This window comes from Mytilus trossulus, unplaced genomic scaffold, assembly GCF_036588685.1.
Source record: "Mytilus trossulus isolate FHL-02 unplaced genomic scaffold, PNRI_Mtr1.1.1.hap1 h1tg000247l__unscaffolded, whole genome shotgun sequence".
Taxonomy (NCBI): Eukaryota; Metazoa; Mollusca; class Bivalvia; order Mytilida; family Mytilidae; genus Mytilus; species Mytilus trossulus.
Genome location: NW_026963318.1, coordinates 743,243 through 759,853, shown reverse-complemented (window position 1 = coordinate 759,853; position 16,611 = coordinate 743,243). Strand labels below are relative to the sequence as shown.

General features: G+C 32.7%; 1 protein-coding gene across 1 annotated transcript; it reads right to left on the bottom strand.

The window, feature by feature from the left end:
• Window positions 1–327: 327 nt before the first annotated feature.
• On the bottom strand, window positions 328–12,147 carry LOC134701618 (uncharacterized). Its single transcript, XM_063562756.1, has 6 exons — window positions 11,836–12,147; window positions 9,193–9,273; window positions 7,504–7,587; window positions 6,631–6,720; window positions 4,654–4,731; window positions 328–3,533 (listed from the first exon to the last, which is right to left on the bottom strand). The coding sequence occupies exons 2-6, from the start codon at window positions 9,218–9,220 to the stop codon at window positions 1,522–1,524; spliced, it is 2,292 nt and encodes a 763-aa protein (XP_063418826.1). The 5' UTR covers window positions 9,221–9,273; window positions 11,836–12,147; the 3' UTR covers window positions 328–1,521.
• Window positions 12,148–16,611: the final 4,464 nt, after the last annotated feature.

Sequence of the window (16,611 nt, the reverse complement as noted above, 5' to 3'; positions counted from 1 at the left end):
TTAGCGATTAAATTTGTTTTTCTATTTGTTTTCCGTATTTCATTTTTTTTTATTTAAATTCGTTTTTGTAATTGTTTTCCATTTTGGATACAGGTTTCACTCAATTGGCAACTAAGAGCGTTTGGCGAAAGGTACTTTTTTATTATTATAATAATGAGGGGGTAGGAGGGGTCCTGATCCCGAAATTCCGGGCTTAAAAACACGAAATCCCGAAATCCCGGGTTTTGAATCACGAAATCCCTAGGTCCCGAAATTGGAATAAAGAATTCCAAGATTCCGAAAGTGTCAATCACGAAATCCCGAGCTTAAAAACACCCGATCCCGGAGTCCCGATAAAGGTCCTATCCCCCCTCAATAATGCAATCATATATATTTGTACTTACACCAAACATGAAGTCAATAAGCTACAATGGACAAAGTGTCAATATGAAGCACCTGATTCAGATCTGGGTAATGATAAAAATAATAATAAAGATAAAAATCAAATACATAATAAAATGTGACTCCAAAAGTATTCGCTCGAACATTATTTTTAGGGCGTACGCTCTAAGTAAAACTCATGCAAATTCGATTTCAATTTTGCCAGTAGTTTCAATGGACATGTTTAAACTTTATTTCATCGTTAAAGAATTCAATTTTGGAAGTAACGCGTCCTCTGATTGGATGATAGACAAACCATATAGTACATAGTTTTGTCATGTGACCATAAAGTCGTCAACAATTTTTCATGATTTACTCCGGCTAAGATTAGAATTTATAATTAAATTATAAGGAATGACTGTAATTTTTTCCGTCTATTCAAAATAACATAATAAAACAAGAATGTGTCCACAGTACACGGATGCCCCACTCGCACTATCATTTTCTATGTTTACTGGAACGTGAAATTGGAATAAATTCTCTAATTTGTCATTAAAATTAGAAGGATGTTATCAAAGGGAATATGTATACTAAGTTTCAAGTTGATTGGACTTCAACTTCATCAAAAACTACCTTGACCTTAAACTTTAACCTGAAGTGTAACAGACGGACGAACGAACAGACGGCCGGACAAACGAACGGACGAACGGACGCACAGACCAGAAAACATAATGCCCTCTACTATCGTAGGTGGGGCATAAAAAATGTGATTCACATTTTGTAATAACCCGCTACACGGGTTATTCAGTGTGCACCACATTTTTTTATGTTTTCAGTAGACATCATTCCTTAAATACATATTTGACAGAGTCAGCAAATAAATAAGTGTGTTTATGCATTCTTACACATCACTTAATTCATTCAGTTATTCAGACTTCGAGCTGTAGGACCGTGTAATTTTTTTTTGTCGCACAAACATTTCTTACATTATTTAAAGAAACGATTCATCCACTACATTCCATTAGATGGTTTTGCTTTATATATGTACAAAACTGATAAAGCTATGTTAAAAATATAAACTACAAAACAAAAGAGCTTCTTGAAACAAAGTAAGAGCCTTTTTTCACATACATGTACATTTAAATGTAACAGTTTTCAATGTTACTTTTCCCTACCATGTATCTTTAGCATATACGTTATAACATTTGCACGGGTTTCGCATTGATGTTTCAAGATGTCTTTAAATTCCTTCATGAGATTAATTTGTTCATAAGGTTTGATGATGAAAATGTCTTCACGTCTGGGGATGAAAAATACTGGAAACGTCTGATTTTTGTTAAAAGACTGCAAACATAATAGGATATCGCCTACTAAATCAACTATAGCTACATGTTCATTGCTGGTTGCTACAGGCATGCCTTTCTTGTTGTATTTTTCGTACACATAGAAGAGACAATTTTTGAACATGTAGCTTGTTATCAATTTATTTTTTATACAGGCCTGAATATACTTGTCTTCCGAACTATGGGTATTTATAAGCCATAAATAAAGTAGTTTACAAAGACGATAACCGTCAAGAAAATATGTCGGTAAAACATTTTTTAACAACTTGAGCTCTGCTGGTGAACAGGAAATTCTCAAATGTGTTTCCGACTGTACCATTACTGTTGTTTGAAAAAGTAATAAGCATCCTTGCCCTTTGATACTTTCATTCTTCAGCAACTCACAACTTCCGCCATTTGAAGGCCACCATTCTGTTTTTCTGATAGCTGGCACGAGGTCAATACTTATAACTTCATCTTTGTAAGAGCATCCAAACCAATTTATTTCCATTGTTAACACCGGTTTGTCACATTCAGTAGAATTTTTCAACTTCCCAAAAATAACGTTTTTTGATTTCCAAATCTTCTCATCGAAAACAATTGTTTTCACCGCTCTAGAAAATGCCATTCGAACCTCGGATATTTTACACAACCCATCATCCCCAAAAAACATTTTAAATGGCTGAGGGATGTCTTTATTGTCCATGTTAGCACTAAGTTCAACAAATTCTTTTTCCATCTTCAAATCCTTAACGCTACACAATTTCTGGATTTCATCCAAGCAAAATATAAAATCGAATTCATTTGGATCCCCTACTTTTGTTCCCTCTTCTGAACTCCCTGATCTTCGAAGAGTGCATTTCAATCTTGCGTCCAATTCACCGATAGCTATGCACAATTCTTCAGCAAACTTTATAACAGTTTGTTTGATATCTTCACTTTCGTCATAGTCCCATGGGGCTCCTATTCCTCTCTTATTTAAAAGCGAATGTATGGATTCGATATTGATATTCGGAATTCTCTTGATTTCAGACTGTAACCGGAATCTCGAAACTTCATATGGTGCATGTCCTTTAATATCTTTACATTCAAAGTTATCCCAACCTTTTCTATCTTTACGTTCTAGGTAATCACACGTGTCCAATTCTTTCTGCAATATCGCAACGTAGTGAAATAATGTTGATTGATAAACATCAGTATGTAGAATATGTTCTTTGTCCATTGTTTCGATATAATACTGAGAAAGTTGTTTATGATTTTCCATAGATACAGCTGCAAGTAATATTGATCTTCCAAATATATCGTTTATGTTCAAATCTGCACCATTGTCTATCAGAAGCTGAACTGAACTTGTAGCATTTGCTAAAAACAATGGCGTACGGTCGAAAATATCTTTTTGGTTAACATTTGCACGAGCATTCAGTAACACTGTTGCAATCTTATTTCTCTTTTCGTTGTAACCATCCAGCAGTTGTTTGTCAGTGGCGGATGAAACATTCTCGTAAATATTTGGCAAAAATTCTTTTGACATTATTAGATGAAGTGGACCTAATTTCATATTGTTCGAAGTGTTGATATCATAGTCATAGTCTTCGTGTAAAAAGATTTGTAGGGCCTCTCTGTTAACACATTCCATATCTTCACATCTTAAAAGTTCAAGCAAAGGTGTATTTCCTATATTATTTTTTTGCTTTAAAGCTTTTTTAACGAACTCTTTTCCTTTCTTAAAAAGAAGCTTGTCTATTTGACTATCAAAGTTGTCGAAATTATCGGCATCTCCCATTAGAACCAATTTATGGAGAATATTATTTCCATCTTTGTCTATTAAATCTGCATTTTTTAAAGAATCATCTATAAAGAAAATCATCATTATTTTCAAACAATCTCAGTGTGGAATTATCATTTTGTCTACTGCAGAGATAAACAAATTGATACAATATTAATAAAAACAAGATTTAGAATGAATCAGATGACACAATGTTACATAATATACCGTGTTTTTATTACCACATCATCCATGAAGGGATGGATACGCGGCATTAATATGGTGCCATGACTTTAATATATTTTTAAAGTTCATTATAAAAGTATTATGAAACTCGTTTCTGGTGGTTATTATGTTGAGGAAATTATTGAACCATGCTTGCATATATAATAAACTTAGTCCTCTGTGCACTTATTTTAATTCTATAACAAATACATAAAGATAATCGACAACAAACAATTATTCGATGATTATTGACAAAATTTTGCTGCTTATTAACTTTCGGGTTTCGTACCATAGTTAAGGACGCGTCTTTACATGTCAAATACATGAGATGATATTACAGTGCAATGATTATATTTATGTGTTTTGTTTATTTTCGTTTTATTTGTTAATCACGCTTTGCCATTACAGATTTCAATCGATATGCGTGTATCAAAAGTTTTCTTACATTATCGGTTAATTCTTCAATTTTGATGACTATGTTAAACGAATCTATCCAATCGAACTTGAGATACAGAAAAGGATACAATAGATACAGTTAGGTATGCCTCATATATTGACTTACATTTAGATATGACAATGAGGGTTTGTTGAATAGAAAAGTTTACGATAAATAGAGATGAATATAGCTTCATAATTGTTAACTTTCCTTTTCTATGTACCAGCATGCAAGCAAACATACGGAGTATATATCTCCCTGCTGATACGCGATTTTAGGACTTTTATTTCCTATCATGATTTCATTGATAGATGGTTGATGCTTGCAAGTAAGCTATTAAATCAAGAGTTTCAAATGATGAAGTTGAGGTCATCTCTTCGTAAGTTTTACGGACGCAATCACGAGTTGCCACTGATATCATGTGTCAGAAATCTAAATGCACTACATGAATATCATCAATAATAGACAATTGTGTATATAAATCACTATTTATATTACAAACTTTGCACTTGTCCGAATACAATTGAACTTTAAATGGTGTTTACCTATTATTTCATCCCAAAGTGTTGTTTCATTGTCACTGTTTTCATCAGTACTTTGGTCACTGTACTTGCTGGTACCACCTTGATATTAATAAAAATTATAATTATGAATAATATGCATATGTCGTGTGGTCTAGCGGGACGACTGCAGTGCAGGCGATTTGGTGTCACGATATCACAGTAGCATGGGTTCGAATACCGGCGAGGGAAGAACCAAAAATTTGCGAAAGCAAATTTACAGATCTAACATTGTTGGGTTGATGTTGATATATATACAACTCGTCTAAACATCAACCCAACAATGTTAGATCTGTAAATTTGCTTTCGCAAATTTTTGGTTCTTCCCTCGCCGGGATTCGAACCCATGCTACTGTGATATCGTGACACCAAAATGCCTGCATATATATATATATCAATGTTCACACTTAATGCTTTTGTTTTCAGCCTTCTTTTTTCATTATAGGAATGTCATGCATTGTATGTTTTAATGATTCTTATACTTTATTTATTAAGTATTGTCAAAGTTTGTTGCGAACCGATGATAATATGCCAAGGACGTATGTGGTTTTTCTAATCTTCTATTCCAAACATGTGCAAATTGAAGCTTAATTATATCAATTTGAAATAACAAAAACTAGTAACATTACCATGATTTAGAGCAATTTCTCGCAATTTGATTGGCTGATATTGTCCTAATAAATTTCAGTACAATTTTTTATTACGTCAATATGAATTATCTTCCTTATTTAATCAATTGGGATTATCTCCCTTAACCCATTAACCTAATAAAAAAGAAAAAAATAGTCGCTTTATATTTTTTTATTTTTACAGTTTTAAATGAAATATCTCAAATATATTTGGTTGATATTGTCCTTATATTGAATTTAAATATAATAATATATATGTAACATAACAATATCAGGATAAATTCGTTACACATCTTTCAATTGTCCTAATACGGAATTTATCGGGCCAATAAATTCATTTCGGGTTTGGCGATATAGATTTTATTGACCCGATAAATTTTCATATTAAGACAATTGCACAATGTGTAACTAATAACATCCTAGTATAATAAGAGCATTTTAAATGATTTTAGTTTACTGAGAAACGAATTAACATGTCGTTGTCATAAAAACACCTAAACATCCAATATTACATTGCCACTGAGATGCAGACCCTGTTTCTGTGAAATCTATAACAACAATATGAAACTATGATAAGCAATAATTATAGTCCGTTAGAAGATTACCATCCCGTATTGTGTTCATTGACATTATAATAAGTTTCACACATGAACATCAATCTTTATCAAATTAAATTTTCTTATGGTTGTGACTTGTTTTTATTACTTGCATGAATAGAAAATTATTGTATGACACTGCACGGAGTTCGATACGAAAAAGTGATACGAAAATCTGTGTAAATTTGATAGGCTTGTTCGGTATTATAAGACGATATTACAGCATTTCAATAGTCTTATCGTTAACTGATGGTTTTCAAAGGTTAAGATGATGTATATTTCGTCCATGGCAAAGAACATATGTGATTCCGGAAAAAAATATATAAAACACTTACACATTTCACCTGACAATCTTCCTTTTGGTCAAATTTTATTTCATTCAGGAGCGTACAAAAAATTTAAAAATGTCTGATGTTAAAGTTTGACACCGTAAAGGAGATATGACGTTTTACAGGAATGTACAAAAGACTACATTTCGATGAATCTTTAACTTCACACATTGAATGTGTTGACCATAAGAGAAATAGTTATAACAATTTGTGAAAATTGGATATCGCTGTATATCAACTCTCGTTAAATCTAAGTATATTGAAATCAAATAACTCGAGTTTTTATCAAGCAATATTCCATTCTCACACGTTATGAAACCTATAAATATCAATAAATTTTCAATATGAAAAAAAACTAATAAATTTAAAACCCAAAATATCAATAAATGTAGAATTTTAATGTTTTACCAAAGTCATCAAACCCTTCGGGAACTCCAAATTGGTCCATTTTACGGAATACGTTAGCCTCGTCTATTCTTGCGTTTATTAAAGATGCATCTATAAACAAAAATACAGAACGGTATCTTACTAGTAGGCATTGTACATGTATTCAGTACACAAATCATACAACATACACCACATATGAAACTCAACTGCATGACCCAAAGGAGGAGCGAAAGATTCCAGAAGGGCATTCAAACGCATAGATGAAAAATAAACTGACAACGCCATTGCTAAAAATGACAAAAGACAAACAGAGGATAAATAGCATACAAAGCACAACATAGAAAACTAAAGATTAAGCAACACGAATCCCATCACAAACTTGGGGTGATCTAAAGTGCCCCCGAAGGGAAAGTAGATCCTGCTCCACATGTGGCATCCGCCGTGTTGGCCAAGTTATAACAAACCTGGTAAATATTCTCATTCCGTAGCACACATTTAAAATGACCCTCAATATAACATATTTTTAATTATCAGAATTTGTTTTAAAATTTTTTAAAAGTGAATTCTAATTAGAAAAGTACTATCGTTAAAAGTAAAACCACAAAAATACTGAACTTAGAGGAAAATCAATTCGGAAAGTCCATAATCACATGGCAAAATCAAATAACAAAACGCATCCAAAACTAATGGACAAGAACTGTCATATTCCTGACTTGGTACAGGCATTTTCAAATGTAGAAAATAATGGATCAAACCTGGTTCTATAGTGCTAACCCTCTCACTTTGATGAGAGTCTCATCAAATTCCGTTATATTTACATTTATGCGTTAAAGAAACAGACACAATAAATAAGATAGTCAAAATATGGGTACATCAACTATTATATGTATTTACCAAAATCATCAAAACCTCCAGTAGCTTTAAACTGGTCCAATTTTTGAAGTACGTTTGCATAGTCCTCATCTGATGAAAAATCACCTATGGAGAGAGATAAAACGCGCAAAATGATTATATTGGATAATGGATAATAATTCTCTACATTCCTGTGCTGGTGGAGTTTTAATTCTCCGAGTTTATCACCAGCCCAGTACTTAGTCAGCACTTCTTCTATTAATTGTAATTATGATGGAGAGTTGTCTCATTGGCACTCACACCACATCTTCCTTTTATCTATGACATGAATTATCATTGATATGCTCATATTTATAAATTAACTGTTTACAAAACTTTTTTGAATTTATGAAAAAATTAGGCTTTTCTACCTCAGGAATAGTTTACCTTGGCTGTATTTGACAAACCTTTTAGGAATTTTGGTCCTCAATGCTCTTCAACTTCGTACTTTAGTGTGGCCTTTTCAACTTCTTTTTTTCGATCGTCACTGATGAGTCTTTTGTAGACAAAACGCGCGTCTGGCGTAAATACAAATTTAATCCTGGTTTCTGTGATGAGTTTATTTGCTACTTAAATAGTTATCTAGCATATATCATATTTGACAACTAGAAAAATAAAGCAATGCATACAATGTAATCAGTAATAAGCAGTGAATCTTTAAAAGAGATACGGAATGAAAAAAAATATAGCGTATTTTATAAAGTATCATCAAATACAAAAAGTATACAACTTCTTTTCTTCCTGTTACAGTTGCGTTTGTGTCGTGATTCATTGTATATCGCCTATTTGAAACCGATCGGCAATATAATATAGGTACAGTGTGAGTCATAGCTTTGACATTTATATGTCACACTTGAAATAAATGTATTTTGTCGACATAATTTATGAGAAAGATTTTTTAACAGGGTCCATCTTGTCATAATGTCCAGAATTATAGCTAACATCCTGGACAAAGTTGTTTTTCAACTAATGAAAACATGTTGGTGTTTTAATACCAAAATTTATAACATCGAACCAAAAAAAGGTGTGAAAACATTACCATTCTGTATTTGTGATGACATTCTTCCTTGTCATTTTTGAATGAGCAGCAAACATTTAATCTTTGGCGAAGGAAATATCTTTGTGAATATTGAGCTTATACTATTTGACAGTATCATGGACATATGACTAAATACATCTTGTACGAAGTATTGCTATCGTATTCGGATTCTTTGTTTGACACCATTTCAAAGGCTAAAAAAGTTAATACATAGTCCTATCGGTATGTTATCAAATAGTGTGGTCACCTCCTATTACCAACATCGTCTTTATATTTAATAGTACCACCAATTAAAGAAAATCGAAAATGTTTTCAACAAAAGAATTACAGGTCTCTGGGGGGACTTTCTGGTCCAAGGGTATCATAAAATCTAACATAATTATATACATATATCAATGCATAAATTAACAAAAACAACAACTGTAGAACAAGAAATGATTGCGTGCATTTATTTATTTTTGGCAATTGCAGGAAAATCTGCGTAGATGTCTATATGTATCAGATATAAGAATACAAGTTTTGTGTATTTGATACTCAACCAGACGCATTATTCGCACTAATAACATCTTCGCAAATAATTTCTGAATTAACAGCATAAGAAAGTATTAATAAATATCACATATTCATCACTATTGCTGTTTCTTAAAAATCACCTGTGTTTGTAGTTCCTCCTTCTGCCATTTCTTCTTGTCTGTTGTTTTAAGAATAATCAAATCTTTAGAAACAAAATCCGCCTTTAAAAAGAATATTGGGTGCATTTTTAAAGTTAAACTTGATGCAGACGCATTGTATATTGTAAGCTGAGTATTAACCTGCATTGTCTTAATTTCCAAAGCAAACTGGTTTATTTACTTCAATATATTAAGATCTTTCAAAATATCTACTTCAATAGCTCAGTGGTGTCATACTAAGGTTGGGGTCTATAGATTTATTTGTAAACGTATGTTTATGTTTGAGCAATCCGAAATATGATAAGAAAGTATTGATATAGATGATTAACAGTCTACCTCAGGTATAGATTACCTTAGCTGCATTTGGCAAAACTTTTAGGAAATTTGGTCCTTAATGCTCTTCAACTTCGTACTTTATGTGACCTTTTTTTAACTTTTTTTTATTCGAGCGTCACTGATGAGTCTTTTGTAGAAGAAACGCGCGTCTGACATACATACAAAATTCAGTCCTGGTATCTATGATGAGTTTATTTTCATTGGGCAAAATCATATGATTGGGCAATTAGAGAATATTTTACTCAATACAAGGCAACATATTCATGATATAAATTTTTACGATCAATGGACAAAACTCTCTTCATACCAGGTTATTATCATTAAGGTACGAGATATATAAAAAAATTCTAAAGCATGATTTTTTTTGTTTGTTCAATCATTAATGAAAGTGAAATAGTGAAATAATAATTTGCTTTTTTCAGCTCAAATGGTACAATTTTGCCAAATTAAGCTAATAAACATGTATAATGAGTTATTCACTTGCAAGTGAAAAACTCGACCTCATTAAATCCGTATTCATGTGAACTTCAATTTAACCGCGTAGAAAAAGATAGAATACGCATGCATTACCAGTGTATGGTAATTTAAAGGAAAATAATGTCAACATTGAAAATTAAACAAAGGTTAATAATTTGATTGACAAAAAAATCTTACTTATAAAGGTAAAAACGACGATAAACATAAATTTCTAATTTATAAAACAAAATTTAACAGACCTATAAGAATTTAATTGCACAAGCTGCTTAATCTATTTACATGTCCTGTAAAATGATTTTTTTTGTACTTTTGATAGTTTGAAAGAAGGTTTTACATTGTTATAAACAATATATTAGAATTTGAGTCAAATCGGTGAACATGAATTTGGTAGCTAGTGCCCCTTTGATATAACCCTCTTCCTTCCAAAAAAAATATATAATGATGAATGATGTTTTCAATTTATTAGGATATAAAGAGTGTTAAGTATAAGATTGAATAAATTGGTGAGTGCTATCAACATTTCTGTGTTGTTATTTTGACTTGATCATTTCATAGTGTATACTTTCGATTAACAACACTGTGGTTTACAAATAGAAAAATGACATGCTATTTCAAATATGTTCTTAAATAAAGTTTTTAATCATACAAAACGTATAACGAAATGAACGACAACGCAAACAAACGTATGAGATTTTACGCCGATGATTTGTGCACTACTGGGTCGTTGCCACTGCTGTTGGACGTTTTGTCCCCGGGGGTACCACCAGCCCAGTAGTCAACATTTCGGTTTTGACATGAATATCAATAATGTGGTCATTTTTTTAAATTCCCTGTTAACAAAACTTTGAATTTTCGAAAAACTAAGGATTTCTTATCCCAGGCATAGATTACCTTAGCCGTATTTGGCACAAAGTTTTGGAACTTTGGATCCTTTCAATGCTCTTTAACTTTGTAATTGATTGGCTTTATAAATATTTTGATATGAGCGTCACTGATGAGTCTTATGTAGACGAAACGCGCGTCTGGCGTACTAAATTATTATCCTGTTACCTTTGATAACTATTAGCAGGCACATTTGCTAAGAACCGCGACAAAGTCATGACTTATTTTTGAGACTATATGAAAACTCAAGACATGCAAGAACTCCAGATCAAATTTTCAATATTATCAATTATACTATAAACACTGCTTTTTTGGCCTTTGAAATATATAAAAAAAATCAAGGTCAAAATAAATCACCACATATTACACAATGTAGAAATGTTTTTGTTAGATAAGGGTGTCTGATATCATCGTTTTATACAACATTTTTGTGGCATTTAATTTGTAAATTGTTTCGTTATTTGTAAATATTTCGGTCAATTTATGTTCGATCTTTTTTTATAATAAGATAGTCTTTTTTAAACTGTTAAGACTTTTAAATGATTCTGTCTGAATATAACATATGTTTATATATATTTTCAGATCAATTTTATTACTCTGCATTTCGCTTTATAGGTCATTTTTATTCGTACCAGTCAGACTGTTCATTTCTTTATTCCTCTCACGGGTTTTTAATGTCTTTATGGGTTTAGGCAGTGTCAGAGCGAAGTCCTTATAAAAAAAACATGGAAATTGTCCATAATTCCCCATATCAGCTTTTGTCTCGAAATCATAATAGGTCTGTTTTCAGACATTCCTACAAAAACATTTCTACATTATGTAATATGTTGTGATTTAATTTGACCTAGATTTTAACCAAATAAATCATACAATAATCGACTTTTCATGCATTTGTCTCCACCAATTTGTATCTTTTATTTTAGTACTTACCTTTGCAAAGCAAAAGCTTCATTCCCGAAAACCATATTTGCAATAATTTACTTTCGTTTTGAGGAACAATATATACACTCCAGTGGTAATAAGTCAGATCATCGACGGACCGAAATAACCTCTAGGATTCCTCTCGTGTAACCATATTTATACTAAGCAGACTCCCTTACGACCTTTCAGTCCACAGACGACAACTGTCTTTGGAAACAAAGGTGTGTCGATAACTGTCTGAAGTCTTTTAGAAAAAAAGAGAACTATAGATGATTATATTTGTCTTCTTATGCAGCAATAACAAACGACTAATCTAGTATGTAAGCGTGAAAAAAAAACCACCGATGTTTTCTGCTTGAGTTCTGACAGGTATGGCTAGGTTGACAATGGTTGAAAAGATATACCTTGATAAATTAAGTTTTCAAGACACTGAGCGTTCTGACACTTAATTCTTCAGATCAGTGAAGTTTTGTCAATTCAAAGTTGATATTGCCATATAAATGATATACGAGAACTTGGTAATATTAAGATAAGATTGTTTACAGAGACTGGACACGTTACCACAACGGGTTAGCTGACGAGTTTAGGCGTAACACAAAAAACGAAAAGAACGCATCAAAATGGATTCCTATAATGTTAAGTATTACTGCCTGCCTGATCCGGTTAATCCATATTCCTTGCCTCTTACCTGCCATGAAGTATTCCTGAACCCAAACTGTAGTGTCTGTTCCAGTCCTATGAGTCCCGACTTCAGTTCCAGTCTTAGTCTTGATCTATTTATTCCAGTAATTGATGCATTTCATTTGGTTACCTTAGAATATGTGAACAAGATCATTCTTGACATCAAACTTGGCCTCGAACACTTTCGAGTCAATTTTATTTGTACTCATACTCCAAAATCTATCAATCAAAATGCTGGATTTCATGTTTCGAGCATTATTTTTGTGCTCCAAGCACTGAGCAAAGATTTATGACTTCAACCCCTGAGGGCCTATTGATGGATTATCTTTGTGGTGAACATGACTCACTTTAGAGTAGCTAAATCCCTATTTTATAATTTGACCAGCATAGAAATGCATTTGACTGAAGAGTTGATCGCAGAAAAGATCGAACTTGAGGGAAACTTCGGTGATAATATTCTGGCACCTTAACTGCGCCTAAATAAAACTAATGATCGTAGATATGCCCCATTCATAAGAAAACCATTAGTGCAGTCGTACGATAGACCACAAAAAATTTAGTTTGAGCAATGTTCATAGAATCCTATATTGAGTGGAAAGACTAGTCCAACAAAATAATGTCGTTCTTAAATCATTGAAATACTAGTACAACTCTAAATTAAACGCAAGCTTTCTATGGCAATTTTCCAAAACTTTATTTGCTTGTCAACTCTAGGGTACAATGATCAGCTGTATTGGTGGATGACAAATACTAGTGGATACCATGTTTTACCTGGTAGAAAGAAATCCTGACTTGGCATATATAAGAAACTAAAAAGCTATTGGGATTAAAAGCTATACAAGAGACGACAAATACTAGTGGATATCATTTTTTACCTGGTAGAAAGAAATCCTGACTTGGCATATATAAGAAACTAAATAGCTATTGGGATTAAAAGCTATACAAGAGACGACAAATACTAGTGGATATCATGTTTTACCTGGTAGAAAGAAATCCTGACTTGGCATATATAAGAAACTAAATAGCTATTGGGATTAAAAGCTATACAAGAGACGACAAATACTAGTGGATATCATGTTTTACCTGGTAGAAAGAAATCCTTACTTGGCATATATAAGAAACTAAATAGCTATTGGGATTAAAAGCTATACAAGAGACGACAAATACTAGTGGATATCATGTTTTACCTGGTAGAAAGAAATCCTTACTTGGCATATATAAGAAACTAAATAGCTATTGGGATTAAAAGCTATACAAGAGACGACAAATACTAGTGGATATCATGTTTTACCTGGTAGAAAGAAATCCTGACTTGGCATATATAAGAAACTAAATAGCTATTGGGATTAAAAGCTATACAAGAGATTATCAAACTATAGACGATTATATTTGTCCTATAAGGTAGCACCAACATAACGACTAAGCTAGCTTTGAAGTGTGAAAAAGCAAATGTTCTCTCCTTGAGTTCTTACAGGGAGGACTAGTTTGAAAATGTATACCTTGATAAATCACTGAGCGTTCTGTCACTTAATACTTTAGATCAGTGAATTAAAGGCATTAACGTTAAGTCAAGTCAGGGGTAGATACGTGTGAAAAGGTTTAACAGGTAAACGTTGATATTGCCATGTACAAGATGTACAAGAAATGGGTAATCAGAAAAGTTGTTTACAGAGATGTAACGAACACGGGTTAGTTCATGAGTGTAGGTATAACACAAAAAAACCGCATTAAAATCGAGTCCTATAATGTTAGCGATTGCTGCATACACCAATAAATCCATATGCATTGTCTCTAACCTACCGCGAAAAATTCAAAGAGCCCAAATTGAAGTCTCAGTTCCAGCTCCGACTTCAGTTCCAGTCTAGCTCTTAATCTTTGTATTTCAGCGTTAGTGATGCATTTGAATGTCATTTGGTCAAGTTAATCTGTGCTGTCAATTATAATTAGGGTGATATTGAGTTATAAAATTGATATGATTGATAAAAAGTTGATACTGCTTCCGAAATTGTGGTTGCTTGTGGTTATGTGATATAAATATCCGAAAGGGCTTATACATTCTTCGGGCATGGATGCCATGAACAAGCACCGTTCAAAGATTGCCGTGATACCATTTGACTTCAATTTCTTATAGTATCTGAGATACTGACTACATCTTCGTACTTTATTCGGCTTTTTTAAAACTTCTATTCCGACGTCACTGGTGAGTTTTTAGACGACTACAAATTTAAATCCTGGTATCTATTCCGTATCTATGATGACTTTATTTGATACGTTAATAGAACATATACACTATACAACATATACTTTCAAATCAATAGTGAGAGTCAATTGACAACTTGAGACGAGACAAAACAAGATGTTTCAATTTGGCAACATGGTACTGTTACGAGTCACAGTTTATGACTAAACTCACTGAAGACCCGTCTAAATTGCATTTAATTGATAAATTCAACAGCACTTACCGTTATCTTGATGGTCTTTTTTCGTTAAATAATCAAGAATTTTCTCAATATACTGCTGAAATTTACCCCCAAGGAACTTACTTTAAATAAATCAAATGTATTCGGTAATAACTGTCCTTTCCTGGATTTAGATATTTCGGTTTTAAACGGGAAACTACACACAAACATTTACGACAAGAGAGACGATTTTTCGTTCCCTATTGCAATTAATTTTCCATTTTTAGATGGGGATGTTCCTTTGGCACCATCTTACGGTGTTTATATTTCACAACTTGTTCGCTATGCCCGTGTCTGTTGTGACGTTTTTGATTTTAACGAACGCAACCTATGTATTACTGGTAAATTATTAAACCAGGGATATCGTTACCATAAATTACTTAAAACCTTTACTAAATTTTTCCATAGATATAAAGATTTGGTTTTGAAGTTTGGTTGTACCTGTAGAATTAGACAATATACGTATAGTGTCTTGAAATATGAAATTTATTTGTATGAGGCTTAGAAACGGGAAAATGCGAGGTTCTACCGAGTATTTTCCCGTTTCGTGCCGAATACAAATAAATTTCATATTTCAAGACACTATACGTATATTGTCTTTATACTGAAATCGAAAAAAAAATAATGAAAAATGAAAAAAACATGTCACAAAATTTGTTAAAAAAAGTGTTTGGAATTTCCCTCTTGGGGTACCATTTTGGGGTATTTCCCTATGAGCGTAGTCCAGGTGGTAAGACAATGGCGTATTAAGGAATTAGAAAGGGAAAATGAACTTAATTAATAGCATTTGATAAACATGATATATAAATAACCAATTTGAAGACATAAAAGTTTAAATTCAAAAAAGTTTGACCATTGTTACTTTACGTTGTCATGGTCGTGACGTGATGTTGTTGATGAAATACAATAAGGAGGCGGGGCTTATAGGTCAATTGGGGTCATTGACGTATAAAGCTAACGTTTATACGTATAGCTTTATCTGTACAGTAAAATAGCTGATTGCAGTATAAAACTTATTTCAAGCGGGATAGCACATCCTCAGATTTACGGAAATGTTGTTAACCGTGCCCAGAAATTAATAAATGATCCATGTAAACTTATTGCTCCTTTAAATAAACTTATTCTAAAAGTTTACCTTTTCAACACTGTAATACGATCATTGATTATTGTTTTATTGGTATAAATATTGATTTTGTTATCAGTAGATTAAAAGCTAACTAACTATTACTAGTATGGTATATACATATACATTTTCATGGATCTACAATCTGTCGATACCTGTAACTTTGCATTGCACACGGCCATGTTCTTCTCTGGCTGTTTTGGACATCTTTACACTAAATCCATTGTATGTTGGATGTGTACGGGTTGAGTGTTTAGTCTTAGAGGCATGATTTTTTATTAGTTGTTAGTGGCTTTGAACTAGCTGTCAGATAACTGCGAGTACTCTCAGATCTGTTCATTATGTCTTTTTGTGTCGGGATGTATAAGTACCCTGCCGCGTCCACTTGTATTTTTCAACTGACTTTTATAATTCGTTCTTATGTTGTACTGTTATACCACTGTCCCAGGTAAGGGGGAGGGTTGGGATCCCGCTAACATGTTTAACCCCGCCACATTATTTAGGTATGTGCCTGTCCCAAGT